At 38.7% G+C, this 23,606-nt stretch overlaps 1 protein-coding gene across 1 annotated transcript in view; it reads right to left on the bottom strand.

The window, feature by feature from the left end:
• SVEP1 (sushi, von Willebrand factor type A, EGF and pentraxin domain containing 1) overlaps positions 1-23,606 on the bottom strand; it is a 215,440-nt gene that overhangs the window by 107,446 nt on the left and 84,388 nt on the right. Inside the window, exons 6-13 of the mRNA XM_055140985.1 lie at positions 22,465-22,644; positions 14,896-15,093; positions 11,793-11,911; positions 8,758-8,887; positions 4,341-4,448; positions 3,406-3,537; positions 2,150-2,344; positions 1,249-1,370 (exon numbers count right to left, since the gene is read on the bottom strand). Coding sequence (XP_054996960.1) covers positions 1,249-1,370; positions 2,150-2,344; positions 3,406-3,537; positions 4,341-4,448; positions 8,758-8,887; positions 11,793-11,911; positions 14,896-15,093; positions 22,465-22,644 — 1,184 coding nt within the window. The remainder of the gene's footprint in view (positions 1-1,248; positions 1,371-2,149; positions 2,345-3,405; positions 3,538-4,340; positions 4,449-8,757; positions 8,888-11,792; positions 11,912-14,895; positions 15,094-22,464; positions 22,645-23,606) is intronic.

Raw genomic sequence — 23,606 nt, 5'->3', positions numbered from 1 at the left:
TTTGCTCTATCAGCGTGTGAACTCTCAGCGTGGTTTCTGGTTTCTTTGTTTTTCTTTTTTCTTATTTTTGGTTGTATTTTTTGTTTGTTTTTTAAAAGTCACTTTAGAAATAGCCCTACTTTCCAAGATCCATGACCATGAATCATTCCCTTGCATGCGTCCTCCTCAATTTGTTGAACTTGTTAGTCACTCTGCTTTATTCATACTTGCACTCACCAGGTCAATTACAGATGAAGACAAAACAAACCCTGTGTATTGACAATCCTGTATTTCTTTAGTTTATTCCATTGTGCTCTCTTAGAAAAAATATTTGATCCCATCTTCTCTCTTTTCAACCCCCAATAACTCAGTCATCCCTTTTCTCAAAAGATAATTCTGTATTCTTTCATGACGACACAATATTTAGAAAAGAACCTTCTTTCACACACTTCCAACTCCCTGTATATTCAGGCTTAGGTCTGTGTCTTTGTATACACACTTCCTCAACTTCTCTCTTTCTGTCACAGTCTACAACAAATTGCTACTAGTAGCAGTGCTAGGACTGACTACAGGTACTTTTAGAATATATCTCCAATCTCAGCTACCCACTGCAAAGTGAGGAATACAAACATGCACATAACACATTTTCTGCCTTTAAGATGCTCAGTTACCATTACACTGCTTCGAGACCTTATAATCTCTAATTTTTAAACGAAACTCATGAAAAAGAAAATTAGAGATCCAATTTTCTGATCATAAAAGAAAGAGGCAATAATGGCATTTCTGTGAAACTTTAAATAGTAAAGAGGACAGTCTCAAGATCATGTGGACCCTCAACTTCTCTGAATTTATGACACATGCTTTAAGATATATTTACTTGTAATTCAATTCATTTACTTATTATTTCACTTATTAATAATTTCATCCAAACATATGTCACTGTCACTGTTACCCCGTTGCTCATCAATTTGCTCGAGCGGGCACCAGTAATGTCTCCATTGTGAGACTTGTTGTTACTGTTTTTGGCATATTGAATACAGGACGGGTAGCTTGCCAGGCTCTGCCGTGTGGGCAGGATACTCTCAGTAGCTTGCCGGGCTCTCCGAGAGAGGGGGAGTAATTCTAAATATTAGAAACAAATTTAAATCACAAGGAAGATGGAAGTCATAGGATAAGAAATTTCAGTTGCTGGTAACCCCAAGTGGAAACAAAAAGTTCAATATCACTAAAAAAAAACCCCATAACAATAAAGGAATATTACTGACATACCATTTTCCCCAGGGTGGTCTCAAAGGCTTCAGAAAACTTTTTTAACATATCTGTGTCATCACAACGAGTGGCTTTATATAGCATTTCAAAGGACTTGAATCCATTATTTGCAAAACGTTTTACTGGAAAATGTTGAAAAAAATGAAAAAAGCTTCAGATGATTAGAATTTTCAAGACAATGATTTGATATTCTATGAAATAACTGTAACTTATTTTTTAACCCTTAACATGATTTTAGGGGTTATTATAAAAATAAAATAATAGTTAAGAAAAATTTTGGGAATGTTTTAGGAATAAAGCCTAGTGGTAGAGCACTTGTCCTGCCTCTTGTGACATCATGGGTCTGATTCCTGGTCTCTCTCTCTTTCTCTCTCTCTCTCTTTCTCTCTCTCTCTCTTTCTCTCTCTCTCTCTCTCCCTCTCTCTCTCTCCCTCTCTCTCTCCCTCTTTCCATTTGGAAATTATGCTTTGCGATACAGATACTGAAAGGCCATCATGTAATATCTCCTTACCTACTTTCAAATTTCAGTTCTTGTCCAGAGTGATCATTTCCAACTATTATTGTCATACTTGTCCCTTCTTTATCCCAACTGCCTTTTGCGTACCACATAAACTTGTGACAAGCTTCCAACCATTGACCAGTCCTCTTGGCCTCAGATGTTAGATATTAGTCTCACACTATTCTTTTTTACATGCCACAAGTGAATGCAGTCATTCCATGCCTATCCCCATCTTTCTGATTCATTTCACTCAACATGATACTCTACATATTTCTTTTATCCACAAACATTTCAAATCTAAATAACCATTTTCTTTCACTAATCCTAATGCCCATAATAAGGTATAATGCTTAGAAATGCAAAAACAACATGCAAATATCAATACATTTTGAAAAAACTTACTAGCACAGTCTGGCCATTCAATGGAATATGGTGGTATCCAGATATCATCTTCATAAGCACAGTAATATTTCTCAGTAGACCCTTCTGTGAAATCATAGCCCTCCAAGCATCTTAGTGTACAATTAACTCCAACACTATCTTTGGTACATACAAAATCTCCATTTACAGGTGTGAATGGGACTTCACAGGGAGAGCCTGTGTAAAAGAAAAATTTGTATTACTCATATTGAGTGATTAAAAAATATTAAATTCCAGGAGTCTCCTCTGAATTTTGAAAAGGATTACTCCTATCCACCAAAATCCCAAGAAAAACTCATCATAAATTTTTAGTGTGGAGGCCAGAGAAATAGCACAGGGGTTAAAGTGCTTATCTGACATCCTCCAATACTAGTTTGCACCCTTGTACCTATATGGTTTGTCTCCTAGCACCATCAGGGGTCACCCTTGAGCACAGAACCAGAGAGACCTCCTGAGAACTGCCAGATGTGGCCCACAAATGAGCAAAGACAAACTTTTAGTGTGGGAATTACAGAAATGTTTCCCAGGTGGGAAAAGCTGAAAGTCTGCACCTATGTTCTACTTAGAGGTCAGGCAAGTTTTGTAAAAAAGCTAAAAGTATCTTTGATTTGGGGTTTGTTACTTTTGGTATTCTTTTAACAAATATGAAAATTATGTAGCAGATACCTTTTCAGAATATCTGCTTTTATGCTTTCAAATGGTGGTCATAAACATTACACCTTGAAATTTTAGAGGAAACATTACTAAGATGTAAGCATCCTAAAATTTCTATTTATCATGAAGCAATAGCAATTGGAAGTTTAAATAAAAGACCTCAGTCTCCTAACTTCAACCATCATCTACTATTACCTTGTCTCAAGTCATAGGGCTCAGGGCACCATGTAGGATTCTGCCCTGGTTCAGATAAAGGCTGTTCCAGCGCGATGCTGATTCCTGGGTTGGTAGTTCTGTTGCGCGCGGCTGCGCGCGCATGCGTTTGTAAGCGTGTATGTTTGTAAGTATGGGGTCCCGTGACTCTCTCCATAGTAAGTCCCTCCTTGTCCCCCAGCCCTTGGTTCCCTTCATAGTAATAGAAACACTGGAGAGGAACTAAGGACAAATATCGTCACGTCGGAAGACAAATTTTAATAATAAAATTGGCAAGTATGTGTGCACAGTCTCTTTATAAAGCAAAGTAAAACCACAGTTAGGTGTAATAAATGTCCACTTGATTGGGGGAGGGGTTGTAAAAAGGATACCTTTTATGACAATGTGGATGTCACATGTTTTGTTATTGCCTGATGGGTCGGTGGCCGTATACTGCACAACAGTGTCCCCATGTGGGAACAGGTCTCCCGGTGAATGGGTTTTGGTGATGACTAATGCAGCCCCTGGAAAGAAACAGAGGAGTCCAATGTGGAGTTATTGGTCTGTAGACATCATACAGGATTTTAGTTTTGATCTTCTAAGCATGGAAAACAGCTAGGGATTCCTTTCATCTTGATTTGATCACTGGTAGTTAAAAAGTAAAAGATGCACTACAGAAATTTTACCACACTATGGAGATACCTACTGAAACTATATGACAGAAACAGCAGATTCAAAAACCTCATTAAATTAAATAGATGCATTCTCATTAAATACATAATCTTTTCTTGCTAGGCCAAATTTATCTAAACTTTGGCAAGTTAATTAAGAAATGTATTTAATGTACTTTTTAAATTGTTTCCTGAAATTTAGCAAAACCTGTAAACTTTGATTGTATTGTCTGCAACCCCTTCCCTTTTTTCACTTTCCTATAAACTTTTCTAATTTTTTTCTCAAACATTTGTAATGAGTATGAATACTTAGAATTACACTAGAGGTACCAATAAAATCCACAGTTTATCCTTTCTGGACAACAAAAACTTAGAGATGCGATAAATGTACAAGTACCTTTTCAAATACCGCCGCTTAACAAGCTAGACTTAGTGAGCATCCACTGAATACTGAATGGAGAGAAACCCTAAGGAGAGCTCAGGTTAGTGATGTTACATGATGTCATTATCCTAGCATGAAAGCATCTTGCCTTTTATCGTGATTCTTCCTACCAGACAGATGCAGTTTGCTTTCCATCTTCCACACTTTTGGAGAGCTGTTCAACAGTAAGAAAGAATTCAGTTTCCCAGGAGACACTAAAATCACAAGGCCTCACCTGAGTTGTCAGAAAACTGAGGCTCATCCCAGGTCACAGCGTGTTCCTTCTCAGACACCTGGATGGGAGGTGGGGACCTGCACCGGTCTATGGCAGGGGGCTCCGCATCTGCAGAACATGAAACCACAGAAAAATGTCATCAAGAATGCTCCCAAGTGGGGGCCGGAGCGATAGCACAGCGGGTAGGGCATTTGCCTTGCACGCGGCTGATCTGGGTTCGATCCCTGGTCCCCGAGCACCACCAGGAGTAATTCCTGAGTGTAGAGCCAGGAATAAGCCCTGAGCATTGCCGGGTGTGATCCAAAAAGAAAAAAAAAGAATGCTCCCAAGTGATGACAAGTGGGGGGGCTAGAGGGGGGAGGGGCGGTGGTGGTTGTGAGGGAGCCCTCAATTCTATTTGTGCTTATCAGGAAGTGTTGATCTGATGAGTCACCATGCTGCTGGCCTCTGGGGCCTCTTTGATAAGGAGATATGTTTGTTCCTGGTCTTAACATCAAAAGAAAAAGCTGTTTTATTTATTTATTTTTAATTCTTTATAAAAACATTCCTACCCTTGACTTGTTAAAGAAGGAACACCAAGTTCCTAAGCTCAGTGGCGGCGTGAAAGGCAGCTCTAGAGAGGGTGGGCAATTAATTTGTGACTTCCAACCTCAAGTGGTTGAGTTTATGTCCTGGATTGAAGATTCTTTCCAGTGAAACAAGGAAAATAACCAAATGAGATGCTCTAAGGATCCCCCCTCCCCCTGCAGGGGCAAGACTGGGCTGATGGATGGCTAACTGGAAGGGGAACCGGGGCAGAGAGCTGAGCCCTGTGGTAGAAAACACAAAATGTCAGTGAGGTGGTGATACTGTGGACTGCCTGGAGTGGGCGGGGAGGGGTGGCAGGCTGCAGTCTAAGATGTAGAACGAGCAAGTTGTGTGGTAGGGAATTTCGTTGCATTTATTGACTTTATACATTTGAAATATTCATGTGTGCATGAGCACATGCCTTCAAGGTTTGAGAAAGACTGAACAGAGATTTTCTTTTCAAATTTTGTAGGTGAAGAATCTCAGATGAGACAAACTTAAGAGACTGATCTGAGGTCACCGAGTAAAGTGAACGGTTTGGGCCATGTAGCAGCAAAGGATAGGGTTAATGTTTTGCTAACTTGCCTGATTGCTTTCTGTAACTTGCTAACTTTCTTGATCAATCTCTGTAAAACAATGCCTTGCAGTATGATCTAAGCTACACAACACAAGGACCTGTTTCAGGAAATGAAACTGACCAGACGCCTGGTAATGTCCAGGAAAGACATGGTCATACCCCGCCTTGATTCTGAAAAATAAGGATGTTGATCACAGTGACCTGGGAAAAAATGAAAACGTTGATCAAAGTAACCTTGGAAAAATGAGAAAAATGAGAATAATGATCAAAGTAATCTTATTTACTAAGGTGTATAAAAAGAGCCTGAACTCTGTATACGGGGCTCTCTTTCTCTCTCTCTAACCCTCCTCTGCGTAGGAGTGAGAGCTGAGTGGGAGCCCCAGCATGCTGGTCTGAATAAATCCCCTTGCTGTTGCAGAAAGAGTTGTCTCGGCCTGTTCCTCCGAGCCTCCCGTGGGCAGAGATCTGCCCCACCCTAACAAAAGTACCATCCTAGGGGTTGGGGAAAAAAACTTGAAGGGCTGGAGTCTGTGTTTCACATGTGGAGGCCCCAGTTTTAATCCTCAGCATCACATGTCCCCACTCCACAACCCTGCCCACCCCCCCGCCCCCACCCAACCGCCAAGCACCACTGGGCACAAGCAGCACCATACAGTGGGCCTAAGCACCGAACCAAGTGACCTTGAGTAGCCAGGCCAAGTATTTCTAAGAGCAGCCACTGATGTCCCTGAGCACTGCTTGGGAGTCCTCCTATGACAAATTATAATCACAGGCATCAGCATCAGAATATAGAGATGATATATGCTCAGGAAGCAGATGCTCTGTAATGGAATGTGCTATTGTGAGAATATGTGTTTTTGTTCTGCATGCCATTTTATTCGAGCAGCACCTTTGGTTTACCCCTTTCCTAGACTGTAAACCCTGCCAACAGCTGCTGGAGTCTCTTCTGTGTTGGGATAAGTCTTCCCTGCATCGCACGGCATCTAGCCCACGGCCTGGACTCATGTTGTTGAATGTTGCTGAATGAAAGAATGCTCAGAGCACTTTGAGAGCAATGAATCAAGTTAATTCACAGTTAAACCAATCAGTCAGACATGATTTACTAGTGTCCAAAAGCAATTGCAAATGGATGTTTCTGAAATGTTCAAAACCTAGCTAACGCTTAAAAGTGGGCTTGCAGGCACAAAAGAACATTGAAACAAGGTGAGTCAAATTTTTAAATGGAGCCAGGCAGCAGAATGGGGAATGCTTAGCATAAACACTCCTGCCTCACCATCAGTAAGACACAACAGTAAGACAGGTGAGAAAAGATTAAAAAATCAGACTTTGGAACATTATATCTTTGTCTCTGTCTCTCTGTGCCCCTTTCTTGCTTTTTCCCTCTAGCTCCCTCTTCTTTTTCTATCATAACTTGAAAAGTCAGCCAGTGTCAAGCTGTTGTCCTGTTCATCGATTTGCTCGAGCAGGCACCAGTAACGTCTCCATTGTGAGACTTGTTATTACTGTCTTTGGCATATAACATACCCTACAGGTAGCTTGTCAGGCTCTGCCGTGCGGGCGGGATACTCTCAGTAGCTTGCCGGGCTCTCTGAGAGGGATGGAGGAATCGAACTTGGGTCAGCCATGTGCAAGGCAAACATCCTACCTACTGTGCTATCGCTCCAGTCCAGTGTCAAGCTAGACACTTAAATACATATTTTTTATTTAAGATTTTTTTTTCTTTTTGGGTCGCACCCGCTGATGCACAGTGGTTACTCCTGGCTCATGCACTCAGGAATTACTCCTGGTAGTGCTTGGGGGACCATATGGGATGCTGGGAGTCAAACCCAGGTCAGCCACGTGCAAGGCAAATGCCCTACCCGCTGTGCTATTGCTCCAGTCTCATAGAGGGTTTATTTTTAATGTTCCTAAATTTAATGTTGTAGTACACAGCGATTTAATTGGTTGAGGGTCTCAGGCACTTTGTTGATGGTGAGGTGTGGTAACTGTGTACACTGAAACCATAAATGCTGGATAAGAACTCAAGAAGATTGAGTTTAGATCCTATAGGTCTTAACTGCCCCAGCTGACTCTATATCCTAGTTCTTCATCTATTACATCTTATTGGGGGATATATGCCAGCTATCAAATATTCACTGAAGCGACTGAAAACACAAAAACCAATTGGGAGATAATGCAGTAAGTCAGCTTCTTCCCTGTCCCAGAATACATAACAATCTAGAATGGAGGCAATGAGGATAGAGAAATTGGGAGCAATTTAAAAAGTATTAAGTGGTTGAGACTTGTATAAACTAAACAGTGAATTGGATATTGGTAAATGGACAATAGGAAACAAGGGCCACTTCCAGATTCTTGCTTGGTAAATAGATGGTTGCCTGTGCCACTGATGGAGCTAAGAAATAGATTAGGTTTGGATGGGTTGAGATGCCTATGAGACATTCATGTAAGAAAGTCCAGCAGGCAATTTAATATCTTAATTTGAATTTCAGAAAAGAGCTCTGAGCTGCAGATATCTGGGATTTGTAAGACTTACCACTATCAAGAAAACTATAGTGAAAAAAAAAGAGGAGATTAAATTAACTGGGGCTCTGGGGATGATCCACATTGAATTGGTCTCAGGAAGAGATATCTTTGGAGACGGATAAAGATATATGAGTAAAATGGTGTGTGTCTGTGTGTATGTGTATGTGTGGAGGGGGTGCGGGGTGTGAGGTGGGTCAGAAAAGAATGGTGTCAGAAAAACTGGGTTAGGAGGTGGTTTTGATAATGCGAGTGCAGTTTATGTAATGTGACCTGATAAAAAAGTGCCAAGGACTAGAAAGTAGATCACAGGTGATATTAATTAAAATAATATGTGTGAATGAAGGACACAGAAATAGGACCGAGTGACTGTGTGTCTAAATGGGAGTTAATCTGACAGAAATGTACTACTATCTCCTTGGCTCAATCTTTGATATTTCAGATTAAAAGTGGGTAGGGTGCTTGCCTTGCATGTGACTGACCCAATTTCAAACCCAGGCATCCCGTATCATCCCCCAATTCCATCAGGAGTGATGCCTTAGTGCACAGCCAGGAGTAAGCCCTGAGCACTGCCAGCTGTGCCCCCCACCTCCCCACAAACACACACATTTTTTTTTTCCACAGAAGGAGTGACTTGAGAGATTTTCATGTTAGTATGAAGAGCCAGCAGAAAGGGATTTAAAGATAGAGATGCAAGTTCTTTGAGACATTTGATTATTTACATAAACCAACCCACAAAAGTTCAAGACTTACCAATAACCCTGACATGGAAAGTGCAGCTGGCTCGGTTGTTGGACTGGTCAGTTGCTGTGTATGTGATAGCAACGTCTCCAATTGGGAAAAGGTAAGGTGGGGTAAAAGCCGGGTGAACATGGAGTGCCACCTTTTAAAGATAAGAAAATATTTTGAAAGTGAAAATCAATAGTATATTTTCTATTTTTTGTTCTTCAACAGTGAAATGAAATGAAAGATGACATTTTTATACCACAGAGTGACAGGAAAGTAAGAAGGAGCAGTCTTTTGGGGGTATTTCTTTACAGGTTATTCTAATTACATCACTCAACATGTTGGAATACATATGGAATGTTATTTTTTAAAAGTATGTACTGTATCACAACATTTTTATGCTATGACATAGTCCTTAGAACTTAGGATGACTCACGTCTTCCATGATGTTCTGTAGAATATATTTATATAGATTTTATTTAAGAGAAAACTGTTGAAGGATATTTAAAAGATGAAAAAAACTATGCACACCGACAAAAAGGTTCAAGTTTTATTATTGCATGTAGCACTAGAATACTCTTGTGCAGAGAATTTAAAAATATGTTCAGTTTGTCTTCATAATAAATATTCATTAACAGAAGGATTAACCTCAAAGTCATTAATATTTTATTGTTAGTTCATACAAAATAACTTTCTCAGAAGCATGGTAATATTTGCATGCCAGCACTTGATTAAAAATTATAATGTGACAACAATAAATATATGTTAATATGTTGCATAATAAACATTCCAAACTTTGACAAGTTTGTAGTGTTTTTCCGTAGTTTTCAACCTGACTTTAAATATACATTTGAAAATAGTAGTCAGATTTCACTGTTGGGGAAAGAGAAGAAAAGGACACGGATTCTTCCCTTTCAGCCTAATGGTGGGGTGAAGCCAAGGCTGACTTTGGGACCTGTCCTGGCCAAATAGTGCCTAGAGTGAAAATGAAAACAGTGATTATATTTGGAAGCATTCTCACCAACTGTAAGCATGAGAAAGCATATTTGTCTCAAGGTGGTGCTGGGAAGCCACACAGCTCTCCTTTGTTATGTTTCCAATCTGGACATCACACCCTCCCAACAGTACACAGAAGTCGATTCTCTTCACCAGTCAGCCACCACAGATAGCTCCCTGAGTAAACCACAATTACCTTGCACAGGATCTCAGCAACCTAGGTTGATGCAGAATATCCCTGTATTTTAAAAACTATTTCAACATATAGGTGCTACATTGAGTATGAAAACTGATTAGATTCTGAAATATCTAATAAGTTATAAATATAAGAATAAATTCTTCCTCCTCCTGCTTCTCCGTTTCTGCCTTCTTCGTCTTTTCCTTTTTCCACCTAGTTGTACTCAGGGTTTACTCCTGGCTCTGTGTTCAGGGATCACTCCTGGCAGGATTTGTGGGACTGCATGTGGTGCTGGGGACCAAACCCAGGTTGTGCCTTACTTGCTGAACTATCTGAGTGTGGCCCCCCAAATTAAAAAGACGAAAAAGTGCTCTGTCTTTAGTTATATAAAGGTAAATACTAGTGACTCCCATATCTGGAGAGTGAGCCAGGAAGGGAGGAAGGGATGGAAAAATGAATGAAGATAGAAAGGAAGGAAGGAGAAAGACAGAATACAAAACAAAACAACAGTTTTCCAGAAGTAACTGGGAAGGGGGAGCCAAAAGATGAAGATAGTCAATAGATACTAACTTCATTATAAATAAAAGAGTCTTTGATATGTAAGGCATATGGTGACTCTATTTCTTAAGAATCACTTTGATTGTAAAAAAAAATTTGAAACAATGATTAGAATAGTTATATATTTTTGGCATTGATCCCTGTCCCAGCCCCATATTTCATGGATGGTACAACTTACGTATTATATGTGCAGGTATGAATATAAAATAGTATTTAAGGTCAGCTCCTAAATTATTAGCATCTAATTATTACAAGCTACTATCTATTTTATTTTATTTTATTTTTTTTTGCTTTTTTTTTTTTTTGGGTCCCACCTGGCGATGCACAGGGGTTACTCCTGGCTCTGCACTCAGGAATTACCCCTGGCTGTGCTCAGGGGACCATATGGGATGCTGGGATTTGAACCCGGGTCGGCTGCGTGCAAGGCAAACGCCCTACCCGCTGTGCTATCTCTCCAGCCCCAGCTACTATCTATTTTAAAGTAGTGCACTCTCAATAATGTTACTTTTAGCAAATCTGAAAAAGAAACAATAATAATCTATTTCAGATTGTTCAGTATTTTGGGTTCACATTTCAAGATATGTTCATGAACAGGAATCAAGATTGACTCTAATTTCTTAGAATTTTCATAATTTTGTAAGAGAAAGGAATTTTTAGTCAAATAATACTGTCACACTGTTGCACTGTTGTCCCATTGTTTATTGATTTGCTCTAGCACACACCAGTAACATCTCCATTGTGAGACTTTTTACTATCTTGGGCATATCGAATATGCCACGGGTAGCTTGTCAAGCTCTGTTGTGTGGGCGGGATATTCTCGGTAGCTTTCTGGGCTCTCACAGAGGTTCAGAGGAATCGAACCTGGGTCAGCCACGTGCAAGGCAAACATCTTACCAGCTGTGCTATCACTCCAGTCCAAAAATACTAGTGGACACAATAATACAATTTCCTGTAATAAAAAGTTTTCATGTTAGAGACTTTTATCTGATATTTCCAAGTACAAGGTGATTAATTTATCAGATGAAACATTTATGAATGGAGTCTATGTTAAGTATAACAATGAGAAGATTTGCAAATTTGGGGAGCTGGAGTGAGAGCATAGTGACTAGGGCGTTTGCCTTGCACGCAGTCAACCTGGGTTCAATTCCCAGCATGCCATATGGTCCCCTGAGCACCACCAGGAGTAATTCCTGAGTGTAGAACCAGGAGTAACCCCTGTGCATTGCCGGTATGACCCAAAAAGAACAAAAAAAGATTAGCAAATTCTCATCCATTTATATATGTAAAGATTATATTTGAAAAAGGATGCAAATATTCACACAAACCTTACCTTTTCCCCAGAGTTGTCTTTGGCCATTGGGATTTGCCAGGTGACATTTGCAGAATCTTGCTGTTCCTGAGTCTTTGCCTCTATGTCCTTAGGACATTTGATTTGAGGAGCTTCCACATCTACCTCAGAAAATATATACTAATTAATAGATTGATATGTAATTTCAAGTCTTTATGAGAGAAGTAAATATATATTATTCCCTGGTGATTTTTTTTTAGTGAAGCAAGATAATAGTTCAATATCACTGTCACTGTCATCCCATTGCTCATCGATTTGCTCGAGCGGGCACCAGTAACATCTCCATTTTGAGACTTGTTGTTATTGTTTTTGCATATTGAATACACCATGTGTAGCTTGCTAGGCTTTGCCATGTGGGAGAGATCTCCTGATAGCTTGCTGGGCTCTCTGAGAAGGGGGAGCAATTGAACCCAGGTCAGCCTTGTGCAAGGCAAACGCCCTGCTATTCTGCTATGGATCCAGCCCAAGACAGTAGTTACTGAATTAAATTTACATAGAAAGATGTGAGGGGAGAGAAAGAGAGGTTGTACATGTTTGAGAGAGAGCATAGAGTAGGGTGGGGTGGGTATGGGTGTTGATTCTTTTTGATATCCCAACTTAGATCGATTTGGAAGATGCAAAGTTGTCTTCAGGATATTTCATCTCTGCATGGTTCCCCTGAACTGTATCTGATCAGTTCTTAGCTTCATCTCTTACAGTTTCCCTTCTAAAACACTTTACCTGGAAAGTGCACTTTGTCCCAGGAAGTGCCAGGGTCTTTTGGTCTTTGCCCAGGCCCCTTTAGTTGTCTAAGTCAAAGCCTTCTTCCTCCTTTATCAGACTGCCCTTTAATTCTCTGCTTAGATGAAGAGAAGAGGTTGCATACAGAAACAGAAAGAGGGCTCTTTCAACCTACCTGGTCCATTTTAGGTGTCATTGCACAAGTACTCACAGTCTTTTCTCCTTCTTAAAAATGAAACTCAACACACTGGGACACAGAAATAGCACAAGAATCAGGGGCACGTGCTTTATATGTGTGGGACCCCATTTGATCCCTGGCACTTCATGTCCCTGCCCACTCCGGTACCTCCAGGTGGAGCCCGGGAGGTACCTTAGGACTGCAGGGTCCCAAGACCCAGATGGCAAAGTTTAACCAGGAGTACCCTCTGGACTCTCTGAGTTTTATTTGGGAGAGTTCTCTTCCAAAGGAAAAACAAAAAAAAACAATAAACTCACCGAACAGTAACTCAAAAACCAAAACAATAAACTCTATAAAGCAATAAACAAAAGCAATAACTCAACACATCATTCTGAATTTTCTCCCCAAATGTAATTTAGGTTCAATACAGGCAGGTATTGTCAATTCTGGTATGCTATACAGAATGTGACATGCGGAAGCTTGATAAGTATTTTTTGAGTTAAAGTCAACGATATTTTTCAGTGTGAAACTTGGAAGTATACTGAATTAGATATTGTCATAAACATATTTACGCCCATTGTTGTCAAATTAAATATTATGTAATTGAACAAACCTCTTCCTTTAATGTTAAGTGAGGTCATCCATAACTTGCAAATGATTCTGAGCTGATTTAATCTGTCTTCTATTATCTAGCTTCTTAAGCTTTTATTCAATTTCCATATTCTTTTTTCCATAAAGCCCTGGCCAACATTTCACCACCGAGATGCATTAATTATACAAACTCTAAAAATCTGAAAAGTCATTTGAATTTTATTCCCTTAGTATAAAAAAATTGGCTGAGAGTAATAGCACAGCGGGTAAAGCATTTGCCTTGCTCTCAGCCGACCCATGTTCAATTCCTCAATCCCTCTCAGAGAGCCCAGCAAGTTACTGAGAGTATCCTGTTTGGACGGCAAAGCAATAACAATAAGTCTCACAATGGAGACGTTACTGGTGCCTGCTCGAGCATATTGATGAACAATGGGATGCCAGTGCTACAGTGCATTTGATTTCTTATTTACACTTTAATATTAATGACTGGATTTTGAATTTAAAGTTTATATCTATAATTTTTCCATATTCTTTAGACATTGCTACATTTCCATTAGGTGTTTAGAGAAAATTGAGACATAAGTCCGATTCTTGCTTCATATGTGAAATTTATCTTTTATTTCTGAGAAGTTATTAAATATTTCTCATTAACTTTGGACTCCAGAAATTTTATCAGGGGCAGTGAAGGTATGCTTAACCAAATACTCAGGGACTATATCTGGTATAAGCTTTCAAGTCTAATTGTAACTCAGAGAAAGCTTCTACTGGAATGAAAACTCATCTCCATTCTTTCCTGCTGCAATCCCTTATCTAATGGACACTGGAGCATCTTTCTTTATCTATCACCATATCTCTTAGCTTCCATCTTTTTGATTTGATCTTTGGGAGATATTCAAGCCCTTTGTTTATTGTTTCTCCATTCTGAGGGAACTCATAGTTTGGCTATTCAAATTACTGATACTGATTTCAACATATTTTCATTCTTTTGCCTTCCTCTTTGGGACTTTTTTTTTCTAAAAGAATTCTATCTTACTGTCAATGCCTTCCTTTTTCATAGGAAAGTGTTCCTGCTGTAAGCAAGGTGGCAATATTTGCTTATAGATGGCAGGCAGGTTGCAAAGGGCTGATAATGTCTTGATTTCAGGACATTGATCCATCTTTTTACACCTGAAGTTGGGCAACTGTCCTGCAAATCAGCCCACACAGACTGGCAGTTCTAATCACTGTTAGACCAGTGGTTTCCAACATTTCTGTATCTGTGGACCAGCCTTGGTCTGTAGGCCGGTGCTTGAAGACCATTGCTCTCAGTGGATTTAGTGTCAGCTGCTCAACGGGGTCAAGAAATCCTAGAAGATTCTTGTCTCCAAATGGGACATTTATCTGTTTTCCACTCTAACATTATCTTATTTTCCTATTTCTTCTGCTATTGCCTGGCATGCAGTAACTGGGTTTTGAAACAATAATCCTCACAGTGTATACTGGTACAACACCTATCTTTTGAGCATGCATGGATGGGTAGCACAAGTTGGAGAGAGGGCACTGTATTGGTCTTGGCATTCAATAAGAATTTGGTTTAGAATCTGGAGGGAGCTGTACCTTTACAAACAGCTGTTTGAACTCTGGCACTCCATTTTCCAGTGGTGGTACATCTCACTTCTTCTCTGACTCCAGATAAAATGAATCCTTGGCGGCAACTTAATTGACAAACAGTTCCAAGTCTGGATGGCTGCCTGCCACAGTTCGGAGGGGATAGAATGACACCTTTTGGCTTCTGAAAGGTGGAGCAACGGCGTTCTGTTGTAGAAAAATGACAGCATGTAACTCATCTTCCATAAATTACAAATAACACAGATTCTCTTGACTCAGGAAAAAAACCAATTGTGTTGCCTTATAATTGACTTAAATTGCTAAATATCTGTAAATAACATGGAATGTATGATGAAATTTAAGCAATATGCAACTATAGCTCTTTAGCTACTTATATTATTTTACTAGTTGTCTTGGAAGATTCCTGATATTAAATAAAGCCAGCTGTGATTTTTCATTTGCTGGGAGCACCCTTATTCAGTTTCAAGACTACAACTGTGGTTTTGAAAAGGAAAACAGTGGGGCCGGAGCGATAGCATAGCGGGTAGGGCGTTTGCCTTGCACGCGGCTGACCCGGGTTCGATCCCAGGCATCCCATATGGTCCCCCAAGCACCGCCAGGAGTAATTCTTGAGTGCAAAGCCAGGAGTAACCCCTGAGCATCGCTGGGTGTGACCCAAAAAGCAAAAAAAAAAAAAAAAGGAAAGGAAAACAGTAAATTGAGTTCTAACTTTTATGAGCTAAGCTATGTATTCAAGAGTTATCCTTTTATTAACAATTTTGGAACTGCTCTGGTGCAGCATTACTTAGGGCCAGCCGGTTTACACCCAGCATTGCTCATTGGGTCATGAGGTACAGGGGACCAAACTCAGGGCCTCAGAGACACTAGGCATGTGCTCTACCACTTGAATTATCTCTCCAGTCACTCAGTCTTTATTTTATAAATTTTTGATGCCATCTTTAAGTTTGCACATTATGGAAAAAGTTACATACTCTCTGAAATCACTTGATTATCCTTAGGGCCTTGACCATCAGTATTGTCTTCAGCTTGGAAGAATAGTAGATGAATTAGGCAGAAAGCAGACAGAATGAAAGATCAAAACTAGGACTTAGCGTAGGGTATGCATATGTGAGCACATGTGAGGGTGAATGCACACATGAACCAATAAGTACATTACCTGATGTAGCAATGACTCTACTGGAAGCATGATGAGTATCTTTAGTCTACATTTTTTATGTAATATCTGTTAATACTTACTTAATACTCACGTGTACTAGGCAATTATTCTAAGTGATCACAATGTACTGACACATTTGTCCTATATAGTAAGTAGTGTTGTTATTCCCATTTACACATATGTTGAGGCATTACAGTTACTTTCCTATTGTTAACTTTATCATGGTTTCTTAAAGGTAAAAGGCAGAACTTGTGGACTCTGAAACATACCAACTGTCATGCCTCTTTCCCAAAATTGTCTCTCTAAAGTTTCTATGAAAGCAAAAAGGGGATTTTTTTTCCCCTGAGATATTGGTTCTTTTATTTATTTTTGCACAGTATATACTCTTTTGTGCTACACATCTACCCAAAGTTCTGCCTTGATCAAGACAAAAATCAATCAAATTTGTGGTTCAAAGATAATAACTATGTAGGCTCAAAGTCCTTCAGGGAAAGATCTTAATTAAAATAGCTAATAACATAAGTTATAATGGATGTCACTTTCATTGATTTTATTCCCTGTCATAGTCTCATTTTTTATTGTTTATAAAATGCTTTCAATTTTTATACACTCTATTATTTTTTCCAGTATTTTTTTGCACTGAGATTCATTAACATTTTTTTGTTTGATCTTTTGGGTCACACCTGGCAATGCACAGGGGTTACTTCTGGTTCATGCACTCAAGAATTACTCCTGGCGGTGCTCAGGGGACCATATAGGAAGCTGGGAATAGAACCTAGATTGGCCACATGCAAGGCAAATGCCCAACCCGCTGTGCTATCGCTCCAGCCCCAAGATTTATTAACTTTCATTTGGATATATTAACCATAGTCATTTCTAATTACTTCTTTCCCCTTTTCTCTTTTTCTTTTCTTTTCTTTTACATTTTGATTGCTTTGTTTTGGTTTTGGAGCCACAGTCAGCTGTGCTCAGAGCTTACTACTGGCTCTGTGGTAAGGGATCACACCTGGCAGAGCTTGGGGTACTATATGGAATGCCAGGGATTGAACCTGGGTCAATCTCATGCAAGTGCCCTACCCTCTGTACCATCTCTCGAGCTTCGCTTACTCTGTTCTTGCTCCTCTCCCTGCTGCTTTGTATTCTCCAACCACCTCCTCTCCACAAAGGCTCTTTCCTTCATATATATATATATATATATAATATATATATATATATATATATATGCGGGCTGGAGCGATAGCACAGTGGTCGGTTAAGTGTTCACCTTTCATGAGGCTGACCCGAGTTTGATTCCTCCTCCCCTCTCGAAGAGCCCGGCAAGCTACTGAGAGTATCGAGCCCTCGTGGCAGAGCCTGGCAAGCTGCCTGTGCATATTGGATATGCCAAAAACAGTAACAATAAGTCTCTCAATGAGAGATGCTACTGGTGCCCGCTCTAACAAATTGATAAGCAACGGGATGACAGTGATATATATATGTATATTTATATATTTCTCCATATATACACATATACCTATGTGTATATTCGGAGAGAACTTAATTCTTTCAGTAATTTTGTAATTTATGTAAGATAGGGTTTATATATTGTTTAATATCATTTAAAATATTTTTCACTGATCTTTTGAATGTTATTTTTAACTACTTTATTATATAGGAAAGATATTCTGTTACTATGGTATTCTTTATGACTTTAATGCTTACTCTTTAAGCAGACTTATTCTATTTGGGAGGGGTCTACAAATGATGATGTTTAAATCCTTAAAGTCCAAAAAATAGTTACAGTTCAAGAGCAATGCTTAATAATATGAAGATCCAAAGAATAACTATATTTTTCAGATTTAATAAAGCTACTGTTTTATAAGAACATATAAGTTTAAGATGGACTTTTTATATCAGTTATCAGTATGAGTCTGCGAAAATATATTTTTTATGTACAATTCTCTGCTCACTGGGACATTGATGTATCATCTACTCTACAACCCACAAGGTCAAACCATAGTAGAAAGGGCCTATCAAACTATGAAAAACTCCTCTAAGATCCTCATCTTGGATTAATTTCTCTGCTGTCATCTTTGGGCTCTTTTTGGACCAGAGTTACTTTCCATACTTTGATAAAGTCTCATAGTTGTACCTAAAAAAGATTCAAAACATGCATCCCCTGACAATATCTTGGATGCACATATTAAAATCAAAACTATACTCTCAATGTCTATCAGTAGACATTGAAGTAAAAAAAATTTAATGATGCCACCAAATTAATGGGTGCCATAAATTGGCTCGAACCTCAAGTGGTATTTAAAATGAGGAAATAAAAAATTTATTAGGGTTGTTAAAAGGGAAGGTTGAATTAAGCAGATTAAGCAGCCCACATTTACTGAAGCAGCCCATTTCAAAGAATTAAAATTGACAGGGGTCAAATTTCAGGAGAGATTATCACATAGAGTAAATGCCCTGAGGCCAATTAATATTTCCTATTATCCATCATAGATTATTCACTGCCCTTATCAGGCAACTAACAAGTTCTACTGAATGTTTAGAATAGGTCTATATTTCAGCAAGCTTAAAGTAGTGTACTTGATCCCATAATGATAACATTAAATCCAGCTAAATTTATCTTATAGGCTAGATCAATAGATCTAGATCCAATCAGGACTCCTAAGCTATTTATCTCCTACAGGCAGTGGACATTATGGAAAAAGTCATCCCTCTCATTCCCACCCTTCTTGCTAGTTTTCCTGTGAAAATGAGAAGTGACATACCTTCAGATCCATTATTTACATTGCCAAAGAATATTTGCTTAACTTTAGAAGAAATAATCTCTGTACTATGCATACCCAGACTTGCAAAGTGTTTACTGATGCCTCAGGAAAAATGTATAATGCTGCCCTCCTTTGGAAGGCCAAAAATTTATGGAAATCTGTTAAATTTATACCCGCAGGCTCCACTTAACATCTAGATCTAAGAGTTCTTTTTTTACAGTACTGCAAACCTTTTTCTCATTTAAACCTTTAAACATTATTTCTGACTTTCAATATGCTGTAAAATTGTTATTATATGTTCTGAAGCAGGATTAAATATCTCAACCACAGACCTTAATTTTTCTATTTTACTAACTTTGCTACAGTATGTCTTGCAAGCACATCCACAGCTCATCTTTATCACCCATATCCGATCATGGTCTAACTTGCCCAGAGAAATTACTGAAGGCAATGCCTAAAAGCATATCAAGGCTGTTATATTCTGTTCTAAGGTCAACAATCACATAATCTACGGCATCCAACTTTGAAAGCCCTCTCCTAAGCATTTAATATTACCCAGTCAGATGTAAAAGACAACATCCTGACTTACCAAGATTGCTAAATTAATTCTCCTATCTCATTCTCTCAGGTAACTAACCCAAAAGGCCTGGTACCAAAAGATCTCCATCAAACGGATGCCACACACCATGAGGAGTCCCGAGCATATCAAAGTATTCATTTATCATTGATACCTATTCAACTGTTATTCATGCCCATTAAAAAGAAAACACCGTGGCTATTACAGCACACTATCTGTCCTCATTTGCAGTGTGGGGAAAACCTTTCAGGTTAAAAATAATCCAGCTTATACCTCAGAAAGATTTTTACAATTCTCTGCTCACTGGGCCATTGATGTATCATCTACTCTACAATCCACAAGGTCAAACCATCATAGAAAGGGCCTATCAAACTACGAAAAACTCCTCTAAGATCCTCATCTTGCTCTCTCACCCTTACAGGTGAGATTAATTTCTCGCTGTCATCTCTGGGCTCTTTTTGGACCAGAGGGAGATTCCACTCCCTTCCGGCTATGTCCCAGCAGCCTCCATGCCTGATCTCTGCCATGATTTAGTGAGAATAAAAACCGATATTTAAAGTTTTTCTCATTGATTTCTGAAATCTTCTTTAGTGGACACCATATTCTTCTATAAACTGTTTTGTTCTAGCCACATTTAAAATTCTGTTGTTCTGTGCATCCTTATACTATTAATGTACTATTCTAATGATTTTAGGTTCATAATCTATCTTGTGATGGTGAGAGTAAGTTCTCCCTCATATGCCTCTAAGTTTTTAATTGTTTATTTTGCACCTGCATATTGGTCAATATATTTTCAATTCTTACATGTAGTTATGTCTGTTGTCAGCATTTGGGGCTAGAGTTAACTGTATGCCCATAAAACTGTCAATAAGTATACAATTTCTTTTTTATGATTATAATCAATTCCACTGAAAAGTTTTCTTTGAATTTTTTGCAGTGCTGGAGATAGAAGCTAGAACCTAGGACCTCACACATGCACTGCTACTCTGAGCTATATCCCAAACACTCAACCAAAATTTGGAGACACTTTGAATCATTTCAGAGAAGCACACAATGATTTAAAAGAAAATTTAGTACAGCATTTCATAAACCTTTTTAAGATTTGCCATTTTTCAAAGAAAATTGGGTCCTTTCCAAGAAAAGTTGATGCATCATGTAACCAGAAAAAGAGATTATTTTCTGGAGTAAACACTGCCATTTAGACACAAATTCTAGCCCAAGGACACAATGTCCCAGCTAGAGAGATTCATTGAGATTCATTATCCCATTGTTTAAGCATCCTTTCCATGGCAACAGATTCATCAAATCACTTTATTTAATTCTGTGAAATATTTGAAGAAGTCAACTTTCTTTGCTCTGGTTTTATTCCAAATCAGTCTACTCATGATTGCTTACAATTAGTGCCTACAAAAATGCAAAGTTTGTGTGGTTCTTGTCTGTTAGTCCCAAACTATTACCTTGCTGATGACATGTATCTTTTTAATTTTTTTTTTTGGGGGGGCAGATGGTTGCGGACCATATCCAGAAGTGCTCAGGTTTTGTGCTCAGGGATCACTCTTGGTGGTACTTAGGGGACCATTTGTGGTGTTAGGAATTGAACCAGGCAAGTACCTTAACTCCTGTACTGTCTCTCCAGCCCTGAACAGAATCCTTTATCATCTGTTCAGAAGAATTTAATCTCTTAGAATGATTGTTCATTTTCTAAGTCTGCCCAATGAGTGTCAGCTTTATGACTATTAGTGAATCCTTCCAGGAATTTCAATATGCCTCCTGATGATCAATCATCTACTCTTCTTCAGTCATGAATCCAAAAATATATCATACTAGAATAAGCCTATAAGTTAGTTTGGAAGGAAGTGATATGTTTATAATATCTAATTTTCCCATCCCTGGTCCTGATCTACCTCAATTTATCCTATATCTGAGATTCCTTCATTTCTGAGAAGTTGGTAATTTAATAAATAACTATATTGGTTCTAGGGATATGGTTTCTGACAGAGTTAGATTCACTAAATAGTAGCACTGAGTACTGTCGTCCCATTGTTCATTGAGTTGCTTGAGTGGGCACCAGTAACATCTCCATTGTGAGACTTGTTGTTACTGTTTTTGGCATATTGAGTATGCCACGGGTAGCTTGTTATGCTCTGCCATGTGGGCGGGATACTCTCGGTAGCTTGCTGGGCTCTCCAAGAGGGACAGAGGACTCAAACCAGGTCGGCCATGTGCAAGGCAAACGCCCTATCTGCTGTGCTATCACTCCAGTTCCAGTAAATAGTTATTATCATTATTTCTTGTAATGCTAATCATTCTTATTATTACCATTGCTATTGTGTCTACAATGTAATACAAATCAGGAAAATGAAAACACTTGAATTCATTCAGTTCCAGTGTCAGTAATAAGATACTGTAATTTAGACATGACAGAAGATATATTAATGAAATAGAATTTTAATTGTAATCTTAAGATTCAATTTGAGATTAATTTTATCTTTTCATTAATCATGTAAAGCTAAATTTGAGGGTTTTTTTTCTTTTTGGGTCACACCCTGTGATGCACAGGGCTTACTCCTGGCTCATACACTCAGGAATTACTCCTGGCACTGCTTCGGTGACCATATTGGATGCTGGGAATCAAACCCAGGTCAGCAGCATGATAGGCAAATGCCCTACCTGCTGTGCTATCTCTTCAGACCTGTTGTGTTTTTGAAAGTGAATTACTCAGAATTTATTTATCTTGAAAAACAAAAAGAGAAGCCCACCCCAAATGACCCCAAGTTTAAAAAAAATAATCATTTGAAACTATAAAGTCTAGTTGACTTGGGAAAATTAAGTTCCTGTGTGGAAGTCTTTTTTTTTTTTAACTAGTGGAAAGGAATAAAACAACATATTTGTATATGTACCTATGTTCCTTGCATGTGTATCCTTATGTTCATTATGTATATAAGGAGACATGTACTTATGTTCATTATAAGTCAATATTTAGTTGTAGGTTTTCACAGAAAACAGGAGAAACAAAGAGCAAGAGAAATGAATTACAAAAGGTGCCATGCCTTCCAGGAACTTACCCACACACCGGGGTTCTAGACCATCCCATTGGCCATTTCCTTGACAGGTAAGTTTAGCAGTGCCTTCTAACCTGTATCCTTCATCACAAGTAGCTAAACATGTTGTCTTGTAGGACATTTCCCTTGAAGAACAGCTGAAGTGGCCATGTTTGGGTTGGCGGAGATGGGGGCAAGTTCTTACTGTATAAAATAAAAACAAATAGCCTCTTATTAAAGGAACAAACAATTATTTAAAATTTAATAGTTGCTATACTTACTAAACAATAGCCATTGTATTCTTGAAACAGCAAACAGTAAATATATTGCAATTCTTTGAGTTAGGACAATTAAAAACATGTTTACTTAAATGTATTTGACCAAACGCATTGCCCAAGCATCATCACTGCATTCAACTCCTTTGCACATAGTTGCAAACTTAATTTGTCTAAGGAGTCAGACTTAAATGAGGATGGTGACTATATTTCTGGGTGGCTGAGAAGGGGAGATCTCTATAGACCTAAGCTAGTTTCTGTTGTTATTTTTCAGGCTACATACCAACAAAAAGACAGAGATTTCAGGTTTATGATCAGTTTGGTTCTCAGATTTCTTGGGCATGTATTATGCCTTTTTATGCATAGGTATATCACAGCCTTTGTAAAGTTCCCCAACCTCTGCAATCTTAAGTTTCTGCATTCTTAATTCATCATAGAAATTTTGACTTATGTATTATCTTTTTTTCAAATTTGCTTGATTTTTATTGCAATGGTAGAGCTTGCTAAGAATCCACATAATACCATTCTTGACAGTTTTACTCAGAATCTAATTTGCTCAGCTAGAAAAGTCCCTACTTAACAATCACAATGAAGGAGACCCTATGAGCTTTGAGCAAAGGGACATCTAGAAAATCTTTGTTATGGGGACTGTGTGAAGTGAAAGAGAACTTATTTTGCTTTCTCTTCCTCCTTCTTTATCCTGAAATATGGACATGAGGAATAACATCCTTGTATATTAAAGTATAAGCATAGGCTAACCTATAGCAAATATCGGCCACTAATGGCAAAATAGTAGCAGCGGCAATAGTAGTAATAATTAATAATAAAAGTAATAAAAATAATGAAATCTTGGGTCTCTGGTGACAATTGAGCTACTAATCTCACCCTAGT

This window comes from Sorex araneus, chromosome 1 (genome assembly GCF_027595985.1).
Source record: "Sorex araneus isolate mSorAra2 chromosome 1, mSorAra2.pri, whole genome shotgun sequence".
Lineage (NCBI taxonomy): Eukaryota > Metazoa > Chordata > Mammalia > Eulipotyphla > Soricidae > Sorex > Sorex araneus.
The sequence above is the reverse complement of the archived record's forward strand: the minus strand, read 5'-3'. Positions and strand labels throughout refer to the sequence as shown.